At 41.2% G+C, this 27,851-nt stretch overlaps 2 protein-coding genes and 1 long non-coding RNA gene across 7 annotated transcripts; 2 read left to right on the top strand and 1 right to left on the bottom strand.

The window, feature by feature from the left end:
* Positions 1-98: 98 nt before the first annotated feature.
* Positions 99-27,851, top strand: LOC113025039 (inner centromere protein-like). Its single transcript, XM_026172409.1, has 2 exons — positions 99-430; positions 26,360-27,851. Exons 1-2 carry the CDS (start codon positions 325-327, stop codon positions 27,664-27,666), a joined length of 1,413 nt encoding a protein of 470 aa, XP_026028194.1. The 5' UTR covers positions 99-324; the 3' UTR covers positions 27,667-27,851.
* On the bottom strand, positions 11,377-12,972 carry LOC113025041 (uncharacterized). Of its 3 annotated transcripts, XR_003272755.1 has the most exons (5): positions 12,919-12,972; positions 12,732-12,825; positions 12,573-12,635; positions 12,414-12,476; positions 12,117-12,297 (listed from the first exon to the last, which is right to left on the bottom strand). It is a non-coding gene; the product is annotated as an uncharacterized LOC113025041 (long non-coding RNA). The 3 variants fall into 3 exon arrangements; XR_003272753.1 differs by lacking the exon at positions 12,919-12,972 and having other exon boundaries at positions 11,377-12,297; positions 12,414-12,635; positions 12,732-12,909; XR_003272754.1 differs by lacking the exons at positions 12,117-12,297; positions 12,919-12,972 and having other exon boundaries at positions 12,322-12,476; positions 12,732-12,909.
* On the top strand, positions 13,000-18,566 carry LOC113025040 (uncharacterized). 3 transcript variants are annotated; one of them, XM_026172412.1, is made up of 7 exons: positions 13,000-13,141; positions 15,085-15,674; positions 15,969-16,148; positions 16,517-16,657; positions 16,910-16,955; positions 17,117-17,270; positions 18,356-18,566. In XM_026172412.1, the coding sequence occupies exons 2-7, from the start codon at positions 15,237-15,239 to the stop codon at positions 18,501-18,503; spliced, it is 1,107 nt and encodes a 368-aa protein (XP_026028197.1). In that variant the 5' UTR covers positions 13,000-13,141; positions 15,085-15,236; the 3' UTR covers positions 18,504-18,566. The 3 variants fall into 3 exon arrangements, with proteins under 3 accessions (XP_026028197.1, XP_026028196.1, XP_026028195.1); XM_026172411.1 differs by lacking the exon at positions 13,000-13,141 and adding an exon at positions 13,544-13,658 and having other exon boundaries at positions 16,014-16,148; XM_026172410.1 differs by lacking the exon at positions 13,000-13,141 and adding an exon at positions 13,544-13,658.

The following is a 27,851-nucleotide window of genomic DNA, read 5'->3' as shown; positions in this document are numbered from 1 at the left end:
TTGTGGCAATTAATATGTGAATCAACTAAATGGGGGGGGGGGGGGGGGGGTGTTAGCCCAACTGGTCTTAAACTAAGAAACACTAAAGTTACATTTGAAAACAATTTAAAACAAAACATCCCCATTCTAAAATGTCATGTGACAATCTGATTGGCTTACGGAGTGATGATGTCACAAGGACTTTGTTGCCTTTGATCTGAAGTCTATAAATAGGGGTCAGAAGCAGCAATTAATCAGTTTGTTCACAGCCTTCAAACGTTCGACCAGAGATACATTTGGAAATATTTCTAAGCCTTTTCAGAGTCACTGTGCACGGGCTCCAACATGCCTCCACGAAAAGGCCAACAAAGACAAAAAGATTATGCTCCCTGTCCTTTGTGTTCTGGCCGGCCAATCTCTCCAGGAGAAATTGTGCGGCCAATCTCTCCAGGAGAAATTACCACGGCTGGTGTCTTATCAGTCCTAAGAGCATTACAGGAAAGTCAGAAGGAAAAATCTGACCTACATTACAAAATTAAACAAATTGAAGAAGAGAAGCTTCAACTAGAGGAAAAGTGCAGACAACTGGAAGCACGAAATAAACACCTGGAAGAAAAACAGCAACGCCAGCCTGATATAAAAATGATCAACGAGGGCTCGGGAGTGAAGTTTGATGAAGGACGAGAGAAGATTTTTTCTCGTTTTCTTTCATCAGGAACACAGAGTGCTGAATTAAAAGAAACATCTGCCCAGCTTCAACGAAAGAAAGCTAATATTGAGGAGATACAGTGGGATCTCCAAAACATTGAGAAACAGAATCAGGTGCTTCGAGGAAAGCTCAATGAAGCGGAGAAAACAATTGAAAAAATCCACCAACAGAAGACTGAACAGGAAATACAAATGCAGGACGAACTCAAAGCCATGCAGAAATTGTACAACAATCTGAAAGTCAAGTGTGGTGAAACAAAGCGCAAAAATAAAGAGCTTCTTGAAGAGAAAAAGCAACAGGAAGAAGAAAAACGTATTATCCAGGACTTTGAGAGAAGGCATCTAGAATTGCAAGAATTTTATAATAAAGAATATGAGGAAACACTTCAACTGAAAAGAGAAAAGGAAATACAAATGAAGGACAAACTCAAAGCCACACGGAAATTGTACAACAATCTGATAGTCAGGTTTGGTCAAATAAAGCGCAAAAATAAAGAGCTTCTTGAAGAAAGAAAGCAACAGGAAGAAGAACAACGTATTATCCAGGACTTTGAGAGAAGGAATCTAGAATTGCTAGAACTTTGTGAAACACCTGAACTGGAAAGAGAAAAGGAAATACTGGAAAAACGATGTTCAGAGATGCAGTGTAGGATTGATGGAATGAAGAGGAAACACTCAGCGGTCATTAAGGAGATGTTGTTGAAGTCCAGTGACTTGAAGAGCCAAATAATTGAAATGCAGGCACAAAAGCAACAACAAGAGAAAATGCATGAAGACCTGCAGCGTACGAGTCAAGAAATCCAGAGAAAAAATGAGCTGTTAGAAGAGATGCACAACAAAAAGCAAGAAAAGCTTAGAAAAAAACAAGCAACCTTAAAAGAAATGAAGCAAAGATGCCAGCAACTCGAGCAGCAGAATGCAGAAACAAACGATCAGCTGAGAACCCTTATCCTGGAGAAAGAGCTCATGGAAAAATACCTGAAAAAGAAGAAAAAAGGCTGGTTCTGCCGCTTATTCAGATGATTTAGCCTCGTCCTCCTCCACCTGTGATCCAGCTTACCTTGCACCTCACCTGTCCCCCCTAACACATATTCTCCACCTTCTTCATCTTTTTTCGTTTTTCACCCTCCCCCCCAACCAGTCCCAGCAGTTGACTGTCCCCTCCTGAGCCTGGTTCTGCTGGAGGTTTCTGCCCGTTAAAAGGCAGTTTTTCCTCCCCACTGTCGCCTCGTGCTTGCTCAGAGGGGGTTGTTGGGGTTTCCTCCCCTCCTCCTTTCCCCCCTTCATTTACTTATTTGCTTGTTTAACTTTTCTTTTGTTGTTTCTGTAGTTACTTGTTTTACTTTTTTCAACTTATGTAAGAAAATAATAAACCAATTGAATTTATCCTTTGAGTATTTTTCATCTAATCTTTACAGAGTTAAGCTCTGTCTTTTATTTGCTTGTTAAAACCCCATCAATGGTGAAGTAAAAACCCTGGGACATGGTTTAAAACGTTGAAATAGACTAACCAGCTAGTCTAAAACTAAGAAACACTTAAATATTACGTTAAATTGAAAACAGTTCAAAAGAAATATCCCCATTCAAAACTGTCATGTGATAATCTCATTGGCTTATGGAGTGATGATGTCATAGGACATCATCACTCCAGCAGTTCAATAAGGCTGATAGAAGGGTACAAAGAAAGGGGCAAGGCAAACTGATGCAAAACTAAACTTTAACCTAAACTGGGTGAACTAAAACACAACATGAAGAACCCTGACATGAACAAACCTGGACATGAATACATGCGACCTGGAAACATGGTGTGAAACAACAGACGACCTGGGCCCTGTTTCAGGAAGCCGGTTTAGTGCAAACTCTGAGTAAGTATATCCTGAGTTAACGAAAACTCTGGGTTTTCGGTTTCACAAAGCGAGTTTAGATTAATTCTGAGTGAGTTACTATGACGACACACTCCATGAAGTAAACCTGCCCCTGCTAGGGGGCAGGTTTACTTCATGGCTTTACCTCATATGGCTGTTTTGGATCAGCCATATGAGGTCGCTGTTATAGAGATACAGTACCCACGCATATGGCGGACTTTTCCACAATCAGATTCGGAAGTGTTCATGACCCCGTCAAAGACGGAACCATAGCCGTAACCATGATCGAACTGTCTGTGGGCCATTATGCATCTGTGGAACAGATAATAAAAGAATTTAATTTTAAATGTCAACAGCACCAAGCCACTGGAGACATTAAAATGCAGTACAACGCCGTTAGTAACCATGCCTGTGTTATGGGGCCTAGGGGGACTATTCTCACATTTAGAGGGAGACTGGCGGAAATCCTAGGATTCAAAACAGGAGAACCGTTTGCACTTCATTATAAAAACACATATGCCCCGCACCCCGCAGACATATACGGGGGAAAATATAACATCTTTATTTATTCAGATATCGTTGATTACCAGCTTGTGGGTGACGCCCACGCGAGGCTATTAAGAGCTATAAATATTACAGACGATGACCGCCGGTTGCCTATTCTACAATTTGACAGCCCACACTACACACCTGTGTCAAAGACATTAATCGACGACATAGAAATTGATTTGAAAGACGATCGAAATCAACACATACCCTTTTTATACGGCAAAGTGTTTGTCAAGTTACACTTCCGACCGATAACACAGCATCTTTGAAAAAAAAGGATGGCCGTCTACAACTCTGATGACTCAAAATATGTAAAATACTACTTATCATAGGCTGGTGGAGAGCTCGGAGGGTATGTTGGGACCAGTACACAATATGGGACAGGTCTGGGTGGGTTGTTCCGTAGCTTGTTTAGATTTGCAGTACCGCTGTTTAAAAAAGGAGTCAGCATAGTCAAACCACACCTAAAAACAGCCGCATCGGGCATAGTGTCTGATGTCATAACCAACATAACCAGACCCTCAACCACTAAGCAGGACGGTAACGGCTTGTATGTGTATACGCCCAAACCATCTAAGACCCCACCCCCAGGGCAGCCGTTGTCTAAAAAGCGTAAAACCACAAAACCTAGCAGGAGAGCCACCAAACGGACACCGTCACGCAGAGTGAAGAGACCCAGAACCAGTCGTTCAAAAACTGCAGCGCTTGACATATTCTAAATGGCACTGTTACACAGTCATTCTGGAGAATGTGTAAAAACAGAGCTCGATCTTTTTACTGTCCCATACACACAGACTAGCATTGAGAAAAGTACATTTATTGAAATCCCACCTGTATCTGCAATCACTGATGGAGGGCCGATCGAGTTTTACATCTCATCGTCGGGTGAAGATTACCTGGATCTAAATGACTCATATATCTACACACGGGTGAGAATCACAAACGCTGATGGCTCAAACCTGGCTAGGGACGCTAATGTAGGATTTATTAATTATCCTGGATGCAGCATATTTAGTCAAGTCGATATTAATTTGGGAGACCGGCTCATTAGTCAATCATCCAATACATATCCATACAGAGGTGTGATAGAATGTCTTATCAATTATAATAAGGACACTTTAGACACACAGTTCAGCACCGGGTTATTCTGTAAGGATACAGCATCACACATGAATGACACATCTATAGAAGGAGAGAACCAGGGTCTGATGACCAGAGGTGGCTACACAGCAAATAGTAGTATTGTTGAATTGATTGCACCAGTACATGCAGACCTGTTTTTTCAAGAAAAACTGTTACTTAATGGAATCGACCTGTCGCTGAAATTTGTGCGCTCTAAAGACGAATTTGCTCTCATGACAGCGGATGCCAATGCATACAGAGTTAAAATTGTCTCAGCCAGTCTCTTTGTCAAGAAAGTTAGTGTATCACCTAGCGTCAGACTTGCACACAGCAAGGCATTGCACCATGCAAACGCAAAATACACGGTAGACAGAGTATCTTTAAAGACCTTCTCCATACCTGCAGGGGCTAGAATATCAACAAATGACAATTTATTTATGGGTAGGATACCTAAATTTGTCATCATTGCATTCATAGACAATGAAGCATACACAGGCTCCTACCAGCGTAATCCATTTCATTTTGAAAACTGCGATATAGAATTTATGTCTTTATATGCTGATAGTCAGGCTTATCCTGCTAAACCATTCCAGCCAAATTTCCAGAGAAAACACTATATCAGAGAATTTTACCAGCTGATACAAACCACAGGAAGACATTTAAAGGACAGATCGTTGGCCATAACACGTGACGACTTTGGTAACGGCTACACTTTATTCTGTTTCAATCTGGAAGCTGACGAAGGACATTCAGGGAATGTGTCGTTAATTAAAACTGGGAACGTGAGATTGGAAACCCGTTTCAGAAATCCACTACCCCGTACAGTGAACCTCTTGTGTTATTCTGTATTTGATTCAGTCATTGAAATATCTAACATGAGACAAGTGCTCTTGGACTACTATTGAGACAAAAACGGTCATGAACACTATAGAACTATCAGCCGCGGTCGGCAGCATTATCAATAAAAACACACATTTCCTAGGCGTGTTAGCCTATGATCAGCTAACCACTGAACGGCTTCAAAGACTCCCTGCTATGTGTATTGTAAACACACACCCTTCTACGATGCCAGGGGAACATTGGCTTGCTGTTTATATTTCGAGAGACAGACGCGGTTATTTTTTTGATAGTTTTGGTCACTCGTTAGACAGTTTTCCCCCAGCAATAAAGATGTTTCTTCTAAAAAACTGCTCCACTGTTTTATATTCAGGAAAACAAGTGCAGAACGACTTCTCCATCACATGCGGTCAACATTGTGTATTTTTTTTATATCATATGCAAAATGGTGTATCTTATGCCCGCCTGCTTAACATGTATGGGTCTGATTTAATTTGTAATGATGCTATGGTGTGCCGATTTGTCAACAACATACAACCTGTTGCTGTATGCAGTGATTATGTGTGTGTGCAATGTGGATACTGATATGTACTAATGAGAATAATAATAAAAACAACATGAGAGCATGATTTAATCGAGTCAATGGTATTTATTATCAAATCTCGTATATATATATATAGATTCATAACATACTTTGTTTAAACATAAAAGAAATCAAACATTAACCAGTAATAAAAGACATAAAATATTTAACAGTAATAAAAGAAAATAAAACAAAACAATTTAGCAGCAATAAGTGAAAAAAAAACATAACAGTTGAAAAACACCAAACAGCAAATATTTTTAGCAGAAAAACAATTTCTGCAATAAGAAAAAAAAACCTGAATTCAAAAATCCAACCACTCTACAGGACCCCCCTTTAATTTGTTTTTTTTATTCTTTATTTTTTTTAGTGTACTATGTCGCAGCGGTCCACCGGGGGTGTTCTTTTTTGGTGTGTGTTTTAAAAAACCGCAGTCTTCAGACAGTGTGTAATCGGTTTTATACATGGCGACGGTCTTACGTATGCCTGTGTTAGATATGGCTGATAACGGTATGTTTAAATCTGAGAAAGCTTTTAAAAACTCTGTCCAGCCGATAGGTCTCAAACCCTCAGAAGGTGTGTGTGTGGTTGTGACGGCTTTAATTAGATCATAAATGTGTGAACCAGGGATGGTTTGTTTATCAACAACAATTTCGCCTTTGTCATTGTAAGAGATCAAGTGTGGCGAACGGTTCACCGCTGATAGAATAAGTTCTGCATTCCTCCTACTCCTTTTAGGTATGTGTGTTAAAACATTCTCCGCAACAAGATCCCGCACCCCGGCATCACCATGAACAGGCAATGTGTCCGCCGACTGGGGTTGCACATCCCTGTTAAATTGTTCAGGTAATGATAAAGACAATACATTCTTTTCACGGGCACCTTGTCTCACAAGGGTGAGGTATCTTTGGAGAATATCGCTGTATTTTTTAGCCTTCTCATACACATCTATGTCAGAATCTTGTAACACTTGTAACATCTCCTTGTCCAACTCGTTCTGAGACTGTTGTCTGATGGTGCCTGTTTGCTGCTGCTGCTGCTGTTGCTTTATTAAGTCCAACTGGTGTTGGGGTACCAAAAACATCTTTTGCACATGTTCCATTTTCACCTGTTTGCTATCAGACTGGTTATGAAAGGGATTGCAGCCCCTAATAACGGCAGTAAAAACCCTCCAGATTGGTTGATTGTCTTTCTCTTTTTCAAAGATTTTATTTTTTTGTCTGCAATCAGTCTGATTATTGTTTTTTTCTTTTTTAGCTGTTTGTACTGCTGATTGGTCAGTGGAATGTTACCATGCAATACATTAAAGGCTATCTCACACAATGCATTGATAAAATCTAAGTTTGAATTACTAATAATAACTCTGCGTAGAGTAGGAGGAGCCCTGTATATCATCTCCAACAGAGACAGATTCCTCCGCATGCGTGATGACATCCTTTCACCTCTTTGCTGATTTTTGTTTTGGAATGTAAACAACCGGACGGTCTGACAGTAAATTTGTTCTGAGTCTTGAATAGTCCGGGGTCTTAGCTTTATAGTCTATTAAAAGATACCCGTATGTTGTGGATGTGGCATCATTAAACGCTTCTATAAAATATTTAGTATTACCCGGAAACATTTGCTGGCTAAAAGCATAACCTGATATTTATCTCTTGGATTTTTAAACAGTATTAGTTAGTGTTCAAGGAAATGGTTCTACTGGATTTTCCCTGAATAAACAAATTCTGAACTAGATATATACAACTCAAATTCCTCTATGATGCACATACTTTGTGAACACATTTTGTACTTCTAAATTGTTAGCTGCATCGTTCATTACATCGTCTATAATTAACAAATTGTTCTTTTCTGCAGGCAGAAGGGTGTCATCAGCCAGAGATTCGGGTATACCGTTAACAAAGTTTATGTTTCTTATCTTAAGAAGCTGGTCATATAGTGGCTGCCAGCATGAGTATATATACACAATGTTATCAATGCTGCATGATATAATCCTGGAAGAGTTTTCAATTATGTTTTTAACAAAAAAAGTCTTGCCACAGTTACTGGGACCGCTGACCACCATGCTGAACGGGTGCTGCAACCGGGCGTCAAACCGCTGTTCTAATTTAAAATCCATAAGGAAGGGTTGTGAAGTCTGGGAGCACACGGCGCTTATTGTAAACAACTTTAACTTTTTTCACAATGGTTTCATTCTTCAAATGAAGCTTCTTTTTATCGCGTCTGATGCTATCAGACACGGCAACTAGGTGTGCGTCTGATGTCTGATTGGCTACAAACTTGCGGACTAAACCTTTTAAGGATTCGTGGGTGACAACTTTCGAGTTTAATGCATTCAGTGTTACGGCTTCACATTTCACCTGGGTCTTGCCCAGCGCTGTGTGATACGCATAACATTTTGGCCCACCGGAAACAAATTCCGCTATGTAATCCTCCACACCATCCTCTCCACAATCTAATTCACTTGTGAGATCCCCCAGAAACGGACCTAGAGGAGGCATCCACTCGCCAGGGCGTGCCGTGAAAATGACACTGTCCGTGTCACAATACAGCACGCGCTGCTGCAAGTTGTCTAGCAAATCATACAGCATGAGTCTGGCGTGTGCAGTGGTCATGGCCCCGACAAAGACATTAACGTCCTTCACACGGGAAGCTCTACCATCAGCGTGGCGCCACTGCACCATTGCGACGTCGTCAGAGATGAAACAAAACTGACGCACGTCGTACTGGTCGCTAAACATTAGCTGACTAAACCTGGAAGGGTCTGTAATGAGCTCAGATGATGCCATGTTTGACCTCATGCTGAAACGACCCCATAACGAGTTTAACAACAGCTTGTTACAGTTACGAACAGCTTTATTTACACAAATCTTGGATGGGTCTAGCATTATTCCCTCCTTCTCATAATACTCGTCTATGTACTTCTGCTGTTCGTCAGGTGTGTTCACATGTTCAGGATACCCCGAGGCCTCCTGTTTGAGTTTTAGGAAGGCTTTCACATAGTCTTTAAACAATGTGTCGGTCTTATTGGGGAAATGCCACACCTCGTCAACAGCAAGAACCCTGTATCCCTTCTCAACAGCTTTTTCAAGCTCAAATGAGACCCATGTGCCTTTCAACACCCGCTCACTGTCACTGTGCCCGCATGCAGTATGCTGGTTCTGGTCTTCAGCACACATGCTGCAGAGTGGAAACATCAGTTTTCCATGGCATCTGTAGGGTAGGACGGGGTGAAAAAGACCCTTAGGTGGGAGCACTGTGCATTTAACAAAGCCGAAATAATTTTCTAGCTTGTCAAAGTTGGTGTAAATGACTTGAGGGTGTCCTACAGGATAGTCTTTTTTAGACTGCACTGTGGGATAGAGACTGGTGAAGTCGTAGTAAAATATTTTTTCATCACAAGCAGTCTTGTGGTACAGCTTTAGAGCATTTGTGCGACCGCCAAAAAGGGCGTCTCGGGGATTCAGGCGTTCTGGCTTTCTGTACGTATGCATGAAAGCCACAACTGCAGGGTCTGTCTGCTTCAAGGCAGCCCATTCACACTCCCACATCACTATTACGCTCACACTGTGTTGTGATCTCAGTGCATCAACTTTGTCACAAAACATGCGATGCAGCAGTCCATGCTTTGCTGACAGGATTAACTTCACTCTCGGGGTAGCATTTAACACAACCGTGGTGAAAACATCCTGCAAATTCATAAGCTGTATTACTTGTGGGGTCAAAACCGTCCACAAAATACGGTCCAACCCTCTGTTCGCCTCCTCTGAGAGCATGTTTTACCACTTTGTTGGTGGTGTGGGACACATATTGAAGCCATTCAATAGAGACGTTAGAAAACGTCTTGTTCTGCTCAACGTATGCCCCTTCATACGTGAGAGCGAGCGCGTCTCTAGGCAGAAACAGCGTTTTATACACACCCATACTAAATGCAGCCAGGGTGGTATACATGAATGGATCAACTTGAGTACAACCCAGTAGCGTGTCACGATAAATGATGCATGCTTTACGCAGGACATCAACATCGTTAACACAGTAACGCCTGAGTTCAGCCTGAAAATCAAAGGGATTCTGTGAGGCAACCTGGTACCATTCCGTGAATCGCACCTTATCGCTTTCAGACATGTGCTCATAGCCGTAGAAGGAGGGGTCTGGGTACGGGCCCACATAACGCTCATTATCCCTCGTATTAAACCTGTGTGGGAAATGGCCCTTCTGCAGGTCTTGAAAACCTAAAGCAGAGGGTATTTTGGCAAGGCCCATGGGCAAAAAGCTGAACGAATCAATCCACCGCTGGTCATCGTCCCTGTCATGCATTAAAATCACACGGCTGCCGCTCATTATGACACTAGGTGTTATGCTCTGTCTGACAAAGTACTCGAGGAGTATGTAGTTATCAAAGCCAGATGCATTATGTGCTATGAAAGTGTACCCACGAAACCTTGGGCGTCTGTAATGCTGCACAAACGCCTCCACACACTTTAATGTATTAAATGTGAACTTATTGCCCTTCAGATCAGACGCACACACAAAGTTAGCCTCGTGTTTACCGTTGTGGTACCGCGTCTCAAAATCATATAAAATGTATTTATCGTTAGGCTTCTGTTTTTCAACAGGCTGTATGAAACACTGATGCTCGGAGTCTCCTGCTAATTTAGGTTCGCGGCAGTGCTCGCATCCAGGCTGCGCACATTTGTGTGGCAATTTCTTGGATTCTCTATATGTGGTGCCACAGTGCATGCAATGTTTCATATTATCACAGGGGATCATGTTGTGTTTTAATTCAGGTAATTTGTGTTGTTGGTAACAGTGTTGTGATTTGCAGATGCGGTTACAGTCGCTGCATTTCACTGTGGGTCCCCTGTGATGTTGACAGAGTGTGTAACATGTGTTACATCTATGTTTACAGCTGTGCTGTAATGGTGTATTATATATACTGTAACAGAAATTACACACATAGGACCCCCCCAAAAAAGCGGTCGGGTTTAAAATCAGGTGGTAATGTTGATTATGGAGATACATCATCAACGTGTTAGGGTTTGGCTCTTCATGTGTGTAAAAACATTCCAGGCGTTTACGCCCTTCTGTGTGGTAATAGATTACAATCTTAATGTTGAAGTGCTTCTCAAATTTACCGACATCAGAGAATGATACTTGCTGTGTGTCGCATAGACCTACTTCAGCATGCATCTGTTTAGCTGTAGCAAGTTTTTCATGCTCAGAGGATGATGAGTTTAATGAATGTGCTATGCATAGGGAGAAGCACAAATTGTTGTTTGTGTTGTTTGGTGTGTATAAATGTCTGCCTTTCTTTGAGAGAATCTCATCATAAGGTATGTGCGCCAGTCTTAAGCGAGACCCGCCACTACTGTTCTGAGCTACCGTGACAATAAACTCTAATTCATCATCACCGATAGATTCATCATTACTCTGCATAACTTGTGCAATTTGATCGAGAAACAGCTCCGGATCATACCGATCATCAGCGTTTAAAACAGCCTGAACATCTGAAGCCAGCGAGGGGCCACGCAGGACCACGTTTAGAACACTGCCCTGTTGGGATCCCGCCACAGCTCTGTCTATCACATTGGCTAAGCACTCGCGCACTCGCGCCGGCACTTGTTCTGGATGATCGAGACTTATACCCCTAAAATCAAGGCGTTCACGCAATTCGCGAGCATTAAAATTAGGTATCTCTCTAATGTGTGACTGAGAGCGGCTGCCGGATCCAGACTGCACAACGGGCTCAATAACAACTGCAGTAGCTGCAGCAGAGGTGACCCGGCTAGATTGTGCATCAGACGCAAAATCACCAGCAGCACAAGCTATATGGTTAGCATCAGTAACAGCAACGGCCCGAGCAACACCTGCTGTACTATCACTATTATTAGCAACAATAGCCCCATCAGCAATAGCAGACGTAGGAACAGTCTGACAAGGATGTGTATCGGATGAGGCTGATGCAGGCACCCTATTAAGTCTAGCTATAATATCGTCTAATTTTTTATCTGTTTCTTCAGCCCACTGCATAAAAGTCTCTAAGTCAAAACATCTAACAGGAGTGGAGGTTCCGTTATTATGTTTAAATAATTTATTTGGAGGGTCCATGGTCTGGATTTTAAAAGTCAGGGACTTGAAATTTTGCTGCAGATGTTGTCTAATGTACTACACACTTTGTTTATGAGTTTGGTAAACTGTTGCCTTTGTACCTGTGCTTCTTGGTGGTATTGATTGAGTCTAGCTTCAATCAAACATAATTTATCAGCTATTGCGGCTATATGACTTTGTTCAGCAGGCTGAGCGTCTGGAAGCTTTATGTAAGCATCATACGCCGCTGATATTTGAGAGTCTGTTATGCCGCCTTCTTCGAAATCTATGTGTGAATCAACGCTATTTCTGACACATTCTGGGGTGGTGGGTATATGAACTAGATCAAAATCTGATATACTGTACTCAAAAACATCAGAGAAATCGCGATGTAGCCACTCACTCGGAGGTGTTGCAGGTTCGCTGATGAAGATCGGTTCTGACTCTCCACTGTTGCACAAAGCTCCAGGTTTTTGTTGTTCTGGGAGGTCGATACTGCTTAAACATTCCAAAAACGTCTGGAATCGTACGGTGTCCTGATCATTATGAGGAGGGGTGCTGTTCTGCAGTCTGTGAAGATAGATAGACATGTGTTAAAACATTTTATACATGTACCCATTTCAAACTGAATAAGCGTGTCTCCCTCTCTATCTCTTTTTATCTAATTTATATATGCCTATGCTTACCTTGTAGTGTGCGTTATTCGGGATGGTCCTGCTCCTCCACACACACGGTTCTCTGGCGTGGTTCTGTATGTGTAAAACGGTCAGTTTAGAACATTTGTAATTGTTTAAACCCCTTTAAAAAAAAATAATACACAACTATACATCGCGTTGTATACACACCTGATGTAAGGTAGGGCTCTGTGGTCGCGGGGTCTGAATGTTTTCCTGCTCAGTTTGTTAACCCTGGAACTAATCAAACAAAAACGTTATTACATAATTTAAAACAATCGCTAGTTTAAAACATACATACGTTTAAAAATCCAGTAATGCTGTACACACCTTGTGCCTGTTAGAGAACTAGTTCCAGCTGTAAAAGCGCCCGTTTCTGAAGAAAAGGGTCCTGGGCCGTTCTCCCGAACTCCTAAAAATTAAGCTTTTGTTTTAGGAAAAAAAATAGTTTGAATATCCTATAATATGTTAACATAACACTTTTTAAAAATCCAATAATAGGTTTTGTTTTACTTACCGTTTACGATGGCCATGTTATACACTGTTAAAAAAATCCGTAAATTTAGGGGTCCCTTTACCGTGGATTTGCTACGGATTCGCTCCGTTTTGCGAAATACGGAAAGTTTGCTGTTGCGCGAGGCAGAATTTTCTCCCCCAGCCAGAATATTCCGACGCCATTACTTTCAGTGCGGTCAGTGCCTACCTAAATTTCTGCAAGTCACAAGGAAAGTTGGAAACAGGTTGGTTGTGTGGAATGAGAATGAGAATGGAGTGCCACCTTGTTCCCCCTCGTACATTAAATTGGTCTCGATAGGCAGTTGGTAGTGGTGTGTATGTGAGTGGACGTTTGCTGCTAGCTGCGTTAGCATTAGCTAGCCGCCTGCGCTTCGTAAGTATGTCAAAAACCATTTTTCCCTCCCTCTTACATGAAATTTGGTCTCGATAGTCAGTTGGTAGCCGTGTGTGTTTCATGGTAACATTTGAATGTGTGGGTTTTGCGTTATTTTGAAGCGTGGTTTGCCCAACTAAAGTTAACGTTAGCCCATAAGTTGGATGCGCGCGCTTGTGTGTGTGTGTGTGTGTGTAAATTAGCCACATGTGTGTATTGTTATAGCTCACTGTGTTACGTTAGCATGCAACTGAACATGGTAATAATTAGAAGGGGTGATAGTTAAGTAGAATCAGATTTCATTGCAGAAAACATTGCAGCCCAAAGAGAGTGGCCCATGCAGCCCAACGCAGATTACTTATTTGAAGGTACCTGAAAAGTGAATATGCTTCACTGTGCTGATATAAATTTATTGTTTTCATATTGATTCTGTTCTGATTCTGGCTATCCGTCAATTGGCAAATTCAATCTCTTAAAAATGTTGACTTGTAACATTTGTGGCTTTAACGCTCGGTCTTCGACTGATTACTTGAAACACTGCCGAACACACAGAAATAATAATAATGTATCTTTTTTATGTGGCCATAGGGATTGCAGAAGGAAGTTTAACACATACAGTAGCCTTGCTGTGCATATGTCACGAGCTCATGTAGACAGAAGGAGCACACAAACATGGAACCGTAATGTGTCTGTACAGTTAAGGTGCTTGTTTAATTTTTGCAGCAGTGAATATGATGATCTTAGAACTTTAAAGTGTCATTTGAGTGGTCACATAGATGAGGGTTTGACTGTAACGTGTCCCTTTGATGGATGTTCTAAGACATTCAATGTAAAGTCATCCCTAACGCATATTTCCAGATACCATAAAGGGTGGGATGTTACCAAGATAGCCCCAGTTCATATATGTGAACTAACAGAACGGTCTTTCCAAGGTGAAGGATCACCTGAAGAACCTGAAAGTTTTAACATTGATGCAGAACAAAGTGATAATTTCTGCAGTGATCAAGTGAAAGACAACTTCACAGAGAGTCTTGCTCAGTTTTACTTGGGTTTACAGGCAAAATATTTGGTTCCAGCCTCCACAATAACAGAAATAGCAAATGAAATGAGAACTATAAGTGATATTCAACAGGAATATACTGTGGATGCACTAGCCTGTGAACTGGGGCAGTATGGTGTTCCAAGGGAGACTGTAACATCTCTTGGGAATAGTATATACGAGCAGAGCCCTATGCACAAGGCATTACATTCTTATTTTAAAAGGTGCATTAGGGCAAGTAAGAACTTCATAAATGTAACCAAGTCTCTGGCTGAACGGCACCAGTTGCTTCAGGCTTATCAGTCTTGTGGTACCTTGTTTCGTTCCCAGGTTCATGTCTCAGACTCAACACGGTTCTATCCAGAGCTCTATGACCAGAACATAAAGACAGTGGTTGGAGAATTTGATTTGAACTCAAGTAACTCAGTTGTCACAGAGAGTGTGCAGGTTAAAGGCACTACATATGCAAATTGAATGCTGGTCTTACTGAGCTACGCAAAAGGACTACTGCAGTTAGGACAAATAGCAAGCATTTTTGTAAAAAATGAAACTACTGTCCTACTTTTGCTTCGAGGGAAAAATAAAAGTTGCCATCAGCTGTACATGGCAATAATTACTCTATAATTGGTTTTCATAATTAGGTCCATTTGTATTCCTGGTTGACCCAAACTGGACATTGAGGACCAATGTATTAATTGATTTGCAACAATTGTGATGTGTTTAATTTATGGAGATGTTTGTCATGTCATCCATAGATTCACAAACTCCACCGCAGTTCACCCGGCCTGGCCCCTCATCAACACCTGAACCACAGAGGTTTCAGCTGCCCTCAACACCACCTGAGACAGCCGACTCCCCATCCCAAGACGCATATTCAGTACCATGGCACAAATGTCCCTCAAAAGTCATGGATGAGTTGCGTGAAAAAAAGTACATAATGGGGAAAGACAGACGAGAGATGGTTCGGATCGTCGCTGAAGATTACCTCCATAAACACCCAGGAAGACCTGGTAGACAAAAGCTGAGGGAACTCGCCAGTATGATTGTAGGACAATATCCTGCCTCCTTCAAGCTGACAGAGCCGTTTGGAAACAAACCTTTTGCAAAAGATGGTTCTGAAACTCTCTTTCGTCAGCTGGAACACAGAATTGAAAATATGAAGAGGCCACAAAGCTCACTGAAGAGGCAAGCAGGGGGTGAAAATTCAACAAAGAAAAGGCCCAGGAATTCAGATCTGTATGGATGTGTGGCGTGGGATCCAATCATTGAGGGGGCCGTGTGTAGAGAAGACCTGCTGTCTAAACGAGATGAGTTGAAACGTGCCTTTCAAACCCAGGATCTTCAGGTGGGTCTGCAATCATCCATTACAGATACAGAAAGCTTTATTAATCCTCGAAGGGCAATTCGGTTCCTACAGTCCACCATCTAGACATACAACCATTCACACAGCAATAGTATATAGCAGGAGTAATGCGATAAGGTCTGGGTCCAAGTACAATTTAGGACACATTGTGAAATTGTAGATCGTCTGTAGATCACTATGCCCATAGTCAATTGAAATTGATACCCTGTTTTATTATTTTAATTGGTTAGTTTGACTAACTGTTCGACTGTTTGTCTAACTGCCTCATATCTTTAGGAGTCATCTGTTCGAAAATTGATGACTGAAACATATCCCATTCAGCGTGAAATCCTCAACGATGATGATACCACTATTGTCGTTGTAAAGGACGAGTGGCCGTTCCTGTTTGAAGTTCCTCACCTGTTTGATCATGCATCTAAACTCCTTGGCTTCTCTGTACAAAACAAGCTGGCACAGGTGTGTTGTTATTGTTATTATTATGATTGTGCTGTGCTGCTCCATATGGAGAGAATTTTGTCTTTATTAATCAATCAGAAAAAGATTTGCAACCAAAAAGAGAGTTGAGACCAAAAAAGATAAACTGGCAACCAATCAAATAGAATAACTTGGATGAACAATCAAATGGAATAGATTTGAGACCAAAAATCAGGAAGTGACAACCAAAAAAGCAGGACATTTGAGATCAAAACAGAACAGGTTGCAAATGAAAATGAAATAATTCATTTTTATTTTTATTTTTTTCAAAATTCTCTCCATAGCTCCAAACGAAAATGAGTGTTAGTCTTATGTACTTGTACAAAATTAACACCTTGAACCTTGAACAGGAACTTTCCAAAAAAGAAAAGGGGATCAATGACTTCCTTGACTCCAAAGGGATGAAGATGGGCGAAGGTCCAATACAGCTCATCTGTGGCATTTCAAAATACTTCAAGGAAGACTCTTATAAACTCTTCCACAAAAAAGAGGTAGATGTTGTAGATTTTAAACTGTGTGCAAGATAATTATTTGCATCCAGTGGTGAACCAAGTAACCAACCACAGTAGGAAGTATAGATTCCCCTAATTGTGCTGCTGATATTCTCTATAAACTATTTACATTAATGTTTTTGCATAATGGCTACCTCTGTCTGATGAAGACACTAGCAGATAGTCAAGTTGCCAGCAGGTTTGTGTGTACTGGAAACATTAATTCATGTATCATGTCTGTCACCAAAACAGATCTCTGCAGATCCTGAAGTCGAACTCCCATGCATCCTAATCAGAGGTTTGTAGTTAAATCTTTTTTTGTATCCCAGCAAGCTGTTGTTAGCTGTTGTTATAAGCTGTTGTTGTGTCATATTTATTAAAGAAATGTTTTGCTTGCCTTAAAATATAGGATTTTTTTTTTTTTTTGTAAATGGTACATGGTTTTTATCTGTGTTTAAGGTGACCAGCAATTCAAGATTGCTGTTGATGGGTTACTTGTCAATGACCACATCACCTCTCCCATTGTGGCCTTGAGCTACGTCTTCTCCATGTTTTATGTCTGGAACGTCCAATACCCACCGGAGATGGCTTTTACTCTCGAATTCATGCAAAGGTAAGCACTCATTGTTTGGAAATACTTTGTAAATGTGACTTTGCCGTGCCTTTCTGCACCTGACCTGCTTTTTGTCAATCTACACTAAACCCGTTTGTCTGAGATGTACAAGCTCAAAATGTGTCGTCACATGCTGTGAGCTTTTAGATCAGCTGTTATTGGCTTATGATCCCCCTGAATATGGATTTGTTCAGAGATTTTGTAGCTCCCTGTTGAAGACTATTGTTGGAATAAATGTGTCATATCTTTTTAAAGGGCAGGTAACATGCTTTTTGCTTTAAATAGTGTCCTAAGTCAATCAATAACAAAACAAACATAACATGATTCTAGTTGGGAAATGGAGCAAAAACATATTTTTCTCAGAATGGATTGTTGACACAAAATTCGTTTGAGCTATCTCTTTAAAACCATTAGCACCTGAGACCAGGTTATGTCAGTGGTGGTCAAACCTTTTCATGTCAAAGACACACAAACTGAAATTTATTTGGCTGCAGACCCCAAACTCAAAATATGTTGTTCCAGGGACCCCCCCCCGAAGGAAAGACTAAACATATTAATTTAAAAAATACTACATAGTGGATTCATGCCCAAATGTTAATACTTGTACTGATGTGTAACGTGCACTGAATGTCACAGTTTCTCCACTCCATGTTTGAATAACCCCCAGGACAGTCCGTGTTCAAATGTGCTGTTACACCTTTTGATAGGACAATGTCAACTGTGTTTTCTATCCCCTTCTGTGTTCTGTGCATTTATAATATCCCTGCATACACATTGAGGATGCATGCTGTCATGTGTTGGTGATAAGCAGACTTCTCACCCTTGCAAACATTTCTGTATATGCACAGTGTGAATGCATGTGTCTTGAAAAGACAAAGGAAGAGATAAGCTTAGCCACTGGCACCAGCACCACAACAACATTGGGTTCTAGACAGATGGTCAACTAGAATGATAGAGAGGTTCACACATAGGGGCATATTGAAGAAAACAAATGTAGGATTTTATTGAACTGCTCCACTCCTGTCAAGCCACACTACATGTGCAAACTTTGTCTGCATATCACTATTGTTTTTTTTTTCCCTCAGAGTTTTCTTTGGGGTCAATCCTGAGCGAGGCTCCAAGGCAGAGAAGAAGGGGAAGAAACGGCACTTCATTCCTCCACAGGTGTGCAAGCTGGTTTCTCAGCTGAAGGAATTTGAATGCAAGCAGAAGGAATCTGAATGGGCCATTTGAGCTGTTCTCAGAGCTCAGAAAATACCTTTTTGGACTGAATGTACACACACACACACACACACACACACACACACACACACACACACACACACACACACACACACACACACACACAAAGGCAAATCCAAAAGCATGGGGCTTGGGAGTAGAAATACAGATTTTTACAGTATTAGGTGAGTTCAGATGTTTTAACTAGATGCCCACAACACACATGCTGCAGTTTCAAATCCCCCATGTTAAGGGGGAGGGAAGGTGGGCGATATTTGTCATTCCAGTTAAGCTTTTCCTGTCATTGTGGAGTTGGAGGTGTACGTTTTAATTTTTTTTTAGTTTTAAGTTGTTTTAAGAGTTTTAAAAATCTCTTTATGGCATGTTGCACAGTCATCCTTCTAAGGTCATGGTTGTTATTGCTGCACTGATGTTTTATAGAAAAGTTGTATAATGTAATACTTCTAATGTTCTATTTGTTTTTTGTAGAAAGGTCAGCCACTGGTTGCAGAGCTCTGCCTGTCGGTGTGATATGTGGAGTTGGAGGTGTAGGTTTCTGCATCCTCCTGGAGGGGGCTCCTCATTTTGCACTGACAGGTGAGACAGCAACAGCAATGCTGGCAGTTTTATTGTCTTATTTTGTCATTGTCTTTAACAAATCAATTTGTTATTAATGCCTGTCAGCCTGTGGATGCTAAAAAGTTGCTAGATTTGGCATCTCCCTGTTAAAGGACATGGCTGTACTTCTTTGAGAAAACAGCTGGTTTATGTATGTAAAATTTCTCTGAATGTGAAGGTGATGTTCTGAATGTTTTAATGGTTGTAGTGTAAATATTGCAAATCATTCACCACAAAAAGTGAAATCACTTTAAAGCACTGGCAGCTGTTAAAGGAAATAAATAATTGCTGTGATTCTACATTTGTGCTTTATTGATGGTAAACGGTATAGAGAATGGTACAGAATTAAACATTTTAGGATGACTGAAGTGTCCGTAAATGGTATGGATTGAGTACTTAAATAATACGAAATATTCCATTTTAGGTTTGATGGAACTGTCCGTAAATGGTAAAGAAAAAGTCAGGTAAATCTACGGAAATATCTGTTATAGGGTTTACGGAATTGTCTGTGCAATAACGCCGAAATTTATGGAAAATACGGAATTTTCCATTTTAGGTTTGACGGAAATGTCCGTCAATGGTACAGAAAAACTCGGGTAAATCTACAGAAATATCCGTTTTAAGTGCTTAATTAATTAATTACCAGCACTTTTTCCGTTTTATAACGGAATTTTTTTTAACAGTGTAAAGAACGATGTTAGTGTTGATAATCGCAAAGAAAATGGTGTGCTCTGCAGCGAATCTTGAGGCGTAAATGGCTCAGGGTTTCGGGGTCTGAGCCTGTTTTTTATATAGGGTGGTGTTTCCAAAAAGAAAAGGTATGTCGCCAATCAATTTAAATGAGACCCTTCAGGGCTTTTGTCTTCTCAAGGAATTACAAAGGAACCGATACTTCAGACAATAGGCGGGGTCGCCACCCGACTGGTACACCTGCCCCATTTACCTTGTCGAGGAATTACAAAAAGAGCCAATACCGGCCACTTTAAACAATAGGCTGGGCCCTTGTTCGCATGGTACTCTCAACTAGTGATACCCACGGTGGGCTTTTACAATCCTGAACAAATTCAAACAATTAGCCAGCTGTTGAAAAGTTGGAGCGGGTCTGGGCGACTGGTTTTAGAAGTATCACTGTAGCGTTTATTTTCTAAAGGGCTGAATGTTATTTGTGACTATCTGTTGTGTTAAAAACTACTCTGAAACCATGAAACCCCTTACAGAAGAAATGGCCCGTTTGATCCGTTTTTAAATAAATAAAATGCTTGCATCGGTGCAAGGTGTTGACACCGGAATCACAAAATGAGTGTATTTAAAAGACGATTAGTTTGAAAAGAGCGATACTGGCTGCTTATAGCATTTATTTTCTAAAGGACTGAATGCTATTTGTAACCTTTACTGTGTTAAAAACTAGCTGGCTGGCTTTGTCTCACTCTTAGTTCAACATTCCGAAATCCCGATTTTTAAATAAAATGATCGCATCAACCCTGGAAAGAAACCCCAGTAGATGTGTAAAAACTAGTTAAATTAAAACTAGGGGTTTGATTAAATGAAACGCTTGTGAACATGCTGACATCACCCATTCAGAAGAAATTCCCATTTGTACCATTTATAAAATAAAATGCATGCCTCACTGCAAGCTGAGACATTGTCAGATTTAGAAAATTAGTGTGATTAAAACACTATTACCAACACTTTTGACTAGAGCACACCCTCTTTGTTAAGGCGCACTGTGAACCAAAACAGCTTCCACTCCGCCAAGAATGAAACAAGAAACAAAGAATTGCTTTTAAGAACACATGCATAACTGAATGTTGCGATACACCTAAGTGATAAAAATAGTTTAATTAAAAACCCTATGGTTTGATTAAATTAAAACCCCGTTAAAAACACAAACTCATATAACCCCTCTGATCCCCTGTAGTATTTCCACACCTGAACGCGCATGCGCACACACACACGAAACTGGTCAAATCGGTTGTCAAACCGGTTTGGTTGGCCGCCATCTTGGACAGGTGCCATCGTATTACTGAACGCGCATGCGCACACGCACGAAACCGGTCAAACCGGTTGTCAAACCGGTTTGGTTGGCCGCCATCTTGGACAGGTGCCATCGTATTACTACTGGCCTCAAGCGCTGTAAAATACATTGACCGCGCCTTCTTTCCCTCCGTCTCCATGGTGACTCGCTTAATCTGTGCTCCACTAATCAGGGCTTTATGTATCCTCGTGCGCGCTTCACTTGGGGTTAAAGCAACTCCGCGTTGATTGAACTAATTGTTATCAGCCTTTCTGAAACCGAATATTCCGAGTTGGACAGTTCGGGGTTACTCAACCCTGAGTATCGTTTTTCACTCTGAGTTTTCTAAACCGGCTTCCTGAAATAGGGCCCAGATAAGGAACGAATGAAAACACAGACTAAAGCACACAGGAGGTGATCAGGGGTAGTGAAAGTGTTGGAGTCAAATGTTAAATGTTGCCATCATTGTACTTAAACTTGTAAGTCTTGGTTCAAACTATATGGTCAAGGACATTCCTTTGTTTGTGACCCCCTCCCCAGCCTGTTGAATGGTGGGGGAGGCTGTAGTCTTTTATTACAGGCACAGCCTATGTGAGGGTTCTGTTTTCTTGTTTAGTAAACGTCCTGCCTTTATGACCCTTTTGGTGAGCAGGGCCCTGTTTCAGGAAGCCGGTTTAGTGCAAACTCTGAGTAAGTATACCCTGAGTTAACGAAAACTCTGGGTTTTCGGTTTCACAAAGCGAGTTCAGCTGAAGCCTGAGTGAGTCACTATGACGACACACGCCGTGAAGCTAACCTGCCCCCTAGCAGGTTTACTTCAACTAACCCTGACTGTCTCCGCCCCTTTGTCGGAAACTTGACTGTAGGAAGTGTCAGACATGGCGTGCCCCGTCCTTGAAGAGCCAGTAGATGTTGAAGCCCAAATTCTCCGCAGAGCTCTCCGCCGGGAGAGAGTGATTAGAGCGCGTTTGGACATTTTATCATTTCCTGATGATTTCCTGTGTGAACGTTACCGTTTTTCAGCACAATCAATAATTTATTTGAATAACATCCTCAGGCCATATATTACGCATGTGACACATCGCGGACATCCTCTCAGTTCTGTACATATTATTTGTATCGCACTTCGGTTTTCTGTCCATGACTCACAAATATTCCGTGAATGTACACTGAGCACAAAATTTGGACATGGTGAGTTGAGAATACTTTAAAATATATAAAGACCAATTGCTTCAGGGACATTTGAACTGAAGTGTATCCTTCTGTCTTAGGAGAGTTCACTGGCTACTTGCTTGGTGATAGGGGGTATCCATGTTTACCCTATTTGCTTACCCCTTACCCTGACCCTGAACCGGGCCCACAGCAGCGATATAATCTGGCTAATTGCAGGACAAGAGCCAGAATTGAAATGACTATCGGAATGCTTAAGGCCCGGTTCCAGTGCCTGCAAAGACTCAGGGTCACCCCAGAAAGGGCATGTGACATTATTGTGGCATGTGTGATTCTTCACAACATTGCCACAATTAGAGGAGAACACTGTCCTTCTGAACCAAACATCAGCAGTGATCCAAACCATGAACATCCTGACCCTCGCACGGACATACAAGATGGAAGCGCAGTCAGAGACACCATATGTCACAATCATTTCTTTTGACCCATCACCTCAACATGTTGAAAGAAGAATAAACAGATTTTTTGTTCAACTGGCTTTATTGGTCGCCTGTGTTTCCTGTACACAAAGTATTAAAAGATGTAAACCTCATAAAGTGTCTCTGTTGCTTCCTCCTCTGTAACAGCTGTCAATGTTTCTTCATTATTTTCCTGTAGTAAAGAAATAGACAACATTGCTGTTCTACTGTAAACTCATATAATCTGTGGAGTATTACTCACAACTGCATGTTGGTCTGGCTCAACAGGAGGCTGCACCAGATGCAGTACACCATCACCATCAACTGATAGAATATGAGGTTTATACAGGTCACTTATAACTTACAAGGGACCAAATGGCAATTAACAAACATACCAAGCACCTTACACTTCATTGTCATTATGCTCTCAAAGACAACCAAGACTGAGGGAAGGCAAAATCAGTCGGAAAATAACTTCACTACAAAATAATCCATTATGGTAAAGAGTTTATCAAATGAATGTGTCGCACTGCAAAGGTGACTGTGAAGAAAGGATGTATGCACATCATGTATTATTTTGAATTCACCCCCTATGTAGGCACTTGTGTCTTGCGGGGTTATTGACTCAGAGGATGTCCCTGCAGAGATGCCTTCGGCCACAGGGCGCCCACTGTTTTGGCTGAGGGCCAACTGCTCAGCCTCTGTGAGTGGTGGTGGTGGAGGACCCCCACCTGTTTTTCGGGCCTCCGCTTTTTTTCTGTTGGCTATAACGGGCCACATTTGAGCATACAGAGTAAGCAAATATGTACTTGTAATGTGCTCAGATAATTTCAATAAGTGCTTACAGAAAGAAAATTAATGTAGCCTCTAACTGCAATTGATTTACATGGGACAAACAGACCAAGCACTATGGCTCATAATACAATTACACCTTACCTGTTTGGACTATATTTTTATATTTCATTTTTACTTGCTGCCAGGCACTTTTGGGGCCTGTTGGGTTGCACCTGCGCTCACATCACATCACAAAATAAAATGTATAAAATAACAAATAAAATAACATATGATAAAATAACGTGTTAAATGGGTGGAAATCCCTCGATCAATGTTTATATTAACACTCACGCATTGACTCTGTCGGCTATGTTTTGCCATGCATGCTCCCTTTCTTTTGCAGCTGTGGCTGTGTTACTTTTTTCCGCGGAATTTGCATGTTATCGGCATATGCTGCCATCAGAATTTCGGCCTCAAGCGCCGTGAAATACATTGACCGCGCCTTCTTTCCCTCCGTCTCCATGGTGACTCGCTTAATCTGTGCTAATGAAAATTTGATGACAGAGGAACACAAAAACATACAGAAAATGCATTAACCATGCTAACCCTACATGCATATACACATACAATGATACTCATGAAGACCAGACGGCATCTTAAGCATGAGATTCTGCTTGTCATCTTGTCCAAGTCACTTAGTGTGATGAAAAGTGATGCAAAGACCATTGGACTAATAGCAAATTAGTTTAAAAAAAAAAAAAGATCAAATAATAGCAAACAAGTGTGTAGGAAAGGCAGCTTTAACAACATGTTCTGCTGGAGATGCAGCTCCTCAGACATCGATTAAACCTGCCTAATAACACACACACATGCAATGAAAATCAGCTTGTTACCAAATGCTGAATTTATCCAATGCTGACAAATTAACTCTGTAGGCTGCAGGACAACAGTTTAACTTTTGTGGGGAAAAAGATTCTGGTTTGAACAACCAGTGATCAGACAATAAATTTAGTTGTTAATATAGTAAATTGGGAGATGCTTTCTGTCTGATGCAGCACAAGTAATTTACTGTATGAGGGAAATTCTATTTTTGTGATAACATTTTGAACATGCATTTCTGTTGTCCTGTCAACTTGGTGGGATGGTAGCTGATATGCAAATTAGCTGATCATAATTAGATTAAGGAAAGGTGACTGAATTTTAGCACAAGTGAATGGGATGTGTTGGAGACTCTAAAACACTGAGTTTCCTGTTTTGATGTGCGAGTGAACCCTGCACCCAGATACACAATACTGAACACATAAGAACAAACTTGTTTTGTGAAGTGCATGACAACATGTCACGTGTTTTATGATGAAGGGAAAGAAGGAAAACTGAATAAAACGTGTCTGTGGCCTAAATGAGTGAGCTGATTGTGAGTTTCTGGTGTGTGAGAATTTAAAAAACAATGGGGAACTGACTGACTGGTTAAAGCTGACAAGACTGACTGATTTAACATCATTGTGTGAAGTTCAGTGGCATGTCCAGCGGGGGGGCACGGGCCACAGCCCCAACCAGACTGGCCACCCCAGGTGCCACCCCGAAGCTAAAACAATAAAATTCAATCAAATGTACGATCATGTTTTCACAGTGAAGCTCAGATATCCGAGTGTAAGTGAATGCAGCATCGGCTTCTGCACTATGAGCATCACCTTAGGAAAGGTAGGAGAGCCAAGCACGAAAGACGGTGTTCTGGGAATCCATCCTACCTGGCAAACCATCCTACCCGTTGTTTCTGCGCATGCGCACAACACGAAATTAACTGCCAAACCATCCTACCTTTGTGAATGTCACCTACAAGCAGACTTAAACGGCTAAAATTTAGTGGCAAATCGTCCTACTTTTGTTAATAACAGCTACAAGTATACTCTGATGGGCAAAGTTAGGTGGCAAACCGTCATACCTACTTAAATTGGCCTGGAATTACTCTGTGACAGCAGAAATGTGCATAAACTACTTACGGTAGGACGTTTTGCCAAAGTAGGATGGTTTGTCAGAAAACAATTTTCGGCGAAAGAAAATGAGGAGAGAATAAATGTCCCGGTACGTAATATTAAGTTTGTTGAGTTTAGTAAACTTCGGTGAAATTAGAATACAAAGAAAAAAATAACACTTAAAGAATTATTGCAGCCGTGGAATATTTCAGACAGTATGCTACTGAGGGAGCTAACATAAGAGTTATGAGTTATAAGATATAATCCAAGTCGTAACATTGCTGTATGGAGCTGCAGATTTGGTTGCAGGTTAAAGGCCGGTCTGTGAAAATATTGTCGGGCATAAACCGGTCCGTGGCGCAGAAAAGGTTGGGGACCGCTGCTTTAAATAATGTTTCCTTTTATAAAAGTAGGATAATGAAAAAACATTTATCATAAAATTTATTATTGACATGTTTGTGGCAATTAATATGTGAATCAACTAAAGGGGGGGGGGGGGGGGGGGGGGTGTTAGCCCAACTGGTCTTAAACTAAGAAACACTAAAGTTACATTTGAAAACAATTTAAAACAAAACATCCCCATTCTAAAATGTCATGTGACAATCTGATTGGCTTACGGAGTGATGATGTCACAAGGACTTTGTTGCCTTTGATCTGAAGTCTATAAATAGGGGTCAGAAGCAGCAATTAATCAGTTTGTTCACAGCCTTCAAACGTTCGACCAGAGATACATTTGGAAATATTTCTAAGCCTTTTCAGAGTCACTGTGCACGGGCTCCAACATGCCTCCACGAAAAGGCCAACAAAGACAAAAAGATTATGCTCCCTGTCCTTTGTGTTCTGGCCGGCCAATCTCTCCAGGAGAAATTGTGCGGCCAATCTCTCCAGGAGAAATTACCACGGCTGGTGTCTTATCAGTCCTAAGAGTATTACAGGAAAGTCAGAAGGAAAAATCTGACCTACATTACAAAATTAAACAAATTGAAGAAGAGAAGCTTCAACTAGAGGAAAAGTGCAGACAACTGGAAGCACGAAATAAAGACCTGGAAGAAAAACAGCAACGCCAGCCTGATATAAAAATGATCAACGAGGGCTCGGGAGTGAAGTTTGATGAAGGACGAGAGAAGATTTTTTCTCGTTTTCTTTCATCAGGAACACAGAGTGCTGAATTAAAAGAAACATCTGCCCAGCTTCAACGAAAGAAAGCTAATATTGAGGAGATACAGTGGGATCTCCAAAACATTGAGAAACAGAATCAGGTGCTTCGAGGAAAGCTCAACGAAGCGGAGAAAACAATTGAAAAAATCCACCAACAGAAGACTGAACAGGAAATACAAATGCAGGACGAACTCAAAGCCATGCAGAAATTGTACAACAATCTGAAAGTCAAGTGTGGTGAAACAAAGCGCAAAAATAAAGAGCTTCTTGAAGAGAAAAAGCAACAGGAAGAAGAAAAACGTATTATCCAGGACTTTGAGAGAAGGCATCTAGAATTGCAAGAATTTTATAATAAAGAATATGAGGAAACACTTCAACTGAAAAGAGAAAAGGAAATACAAATGAAGGACAAACTCAAAGCCACACGGAAATTGTACAACAATCTGATAGTCAGGTTTGGTCAAATAAAGCGCAAAAATAAAGAGCTTCTTGAAGAAAGAAAGCAACAGGAAGAAGAACAACGTATTATCCAGGACTTTGAGAGAAGGAATCTAGAATTGCTAGAACTTTGTGAAACACCTGAACTGGAAAGAGAAAAGGAAATACTGGAAAAACGATGTTCAGAGATGCAGTGTAGGATTGATGGAATGAAGAGGAAACACTCAGCGGTCATTAAGGAGATGTTGTTGAAGTCCAGTGACTTGAAGAGCCAAATAATTGAAATGCAGGCACAAAAGCAACAACAAGAGAAAATGCATGAAGACCTGCAGCGTACGAGTCAAGAAATCCAGAGAAAAAATGAGCTGTTAGAAGAGATGCACAACAAAAAGCAAGAAAAGCTTAGAAAAAAACAAGCAACCTTAAAAGAAATGAAGCAAAGATGCCAGCAACTCGAGCAGCAGAATGCAGAAACAAACGATCAGCTGAGAACCCTTATCCTGGAGAAGGAGCTCATGGAAAAATACCTGAAAAAGAAGAAAAAAGGCTGGTTCTGCCGCTTATTCAGATGATTTAGCCTCGTCCTCCTCCACCTGTGATCCATCTTACCTTGCACCTCTCCTGTCCCCCCTAACACATATTCTCCACCTTCTTCATCTTTTTTCGTTTTTCACCCTCCCCCCCCAACCAGTCCCAGCAGTTGACTGTCCCCTCCTGAGCCTGGTTCTGCTGGAGGTTTCTGCCCGTTAAAAGGCAG

Source organism: Astatotilapia calliptera, chromosome 7, assembly GCF_900246225.1.
Source record: "Astatotilapia calliptera chromosome 7, fAstCal1.2, whole genome shotgun sequence".
Classification (NCBI taxonomy): Eukaryota; Metazoa; Chordata; class Actinopteri; order Cichliformes; family Cichlidae; genus Astatotilapia; species Astatotilapia calliptera.
Note: the sequence above shows the minus strand (reverse complement) of the source record. Positions and strands in the feature narration are given on the sequence as shown.

Bases quoted from the DNA above. Each gene is read 5' to 3' on its own strand.
- LOC113025039 (XM_026172409.1), top strand. From the start codon at position 325: ATGCCTCCACGAAAAGGCCAACAAAGACAAAAAGATTATGCTCCCTGT. The intron at 431-26,359 runs GAGAAATTACCA...CAATCTCTCCAG, and splicing joins TGTGCGGCCAATCTCTCCAG to GAGAAATTGTGCGGCCAATC.
- LOC113025040 (XM_026172410.1), top strand. From the start codon at position 13,628: ATGCAGCCCAACGCAGATTACTTATTTGAAG. The intron at 15,675-15,968 runs GTGGGTCTGCAA...TCATATCTTTAG, and splicing joins TTCAAACCCAGGATCTTCAG to GAGTCATCTGTTCGAAAATT. The intron at 17,271-18,355 runs GTAAGCACTCAT...TTTTTCCCTCAG, and splicing joins ACTCTCGAATTCATGCAAAG to AGTTTTCTTTGGGGTCAATC.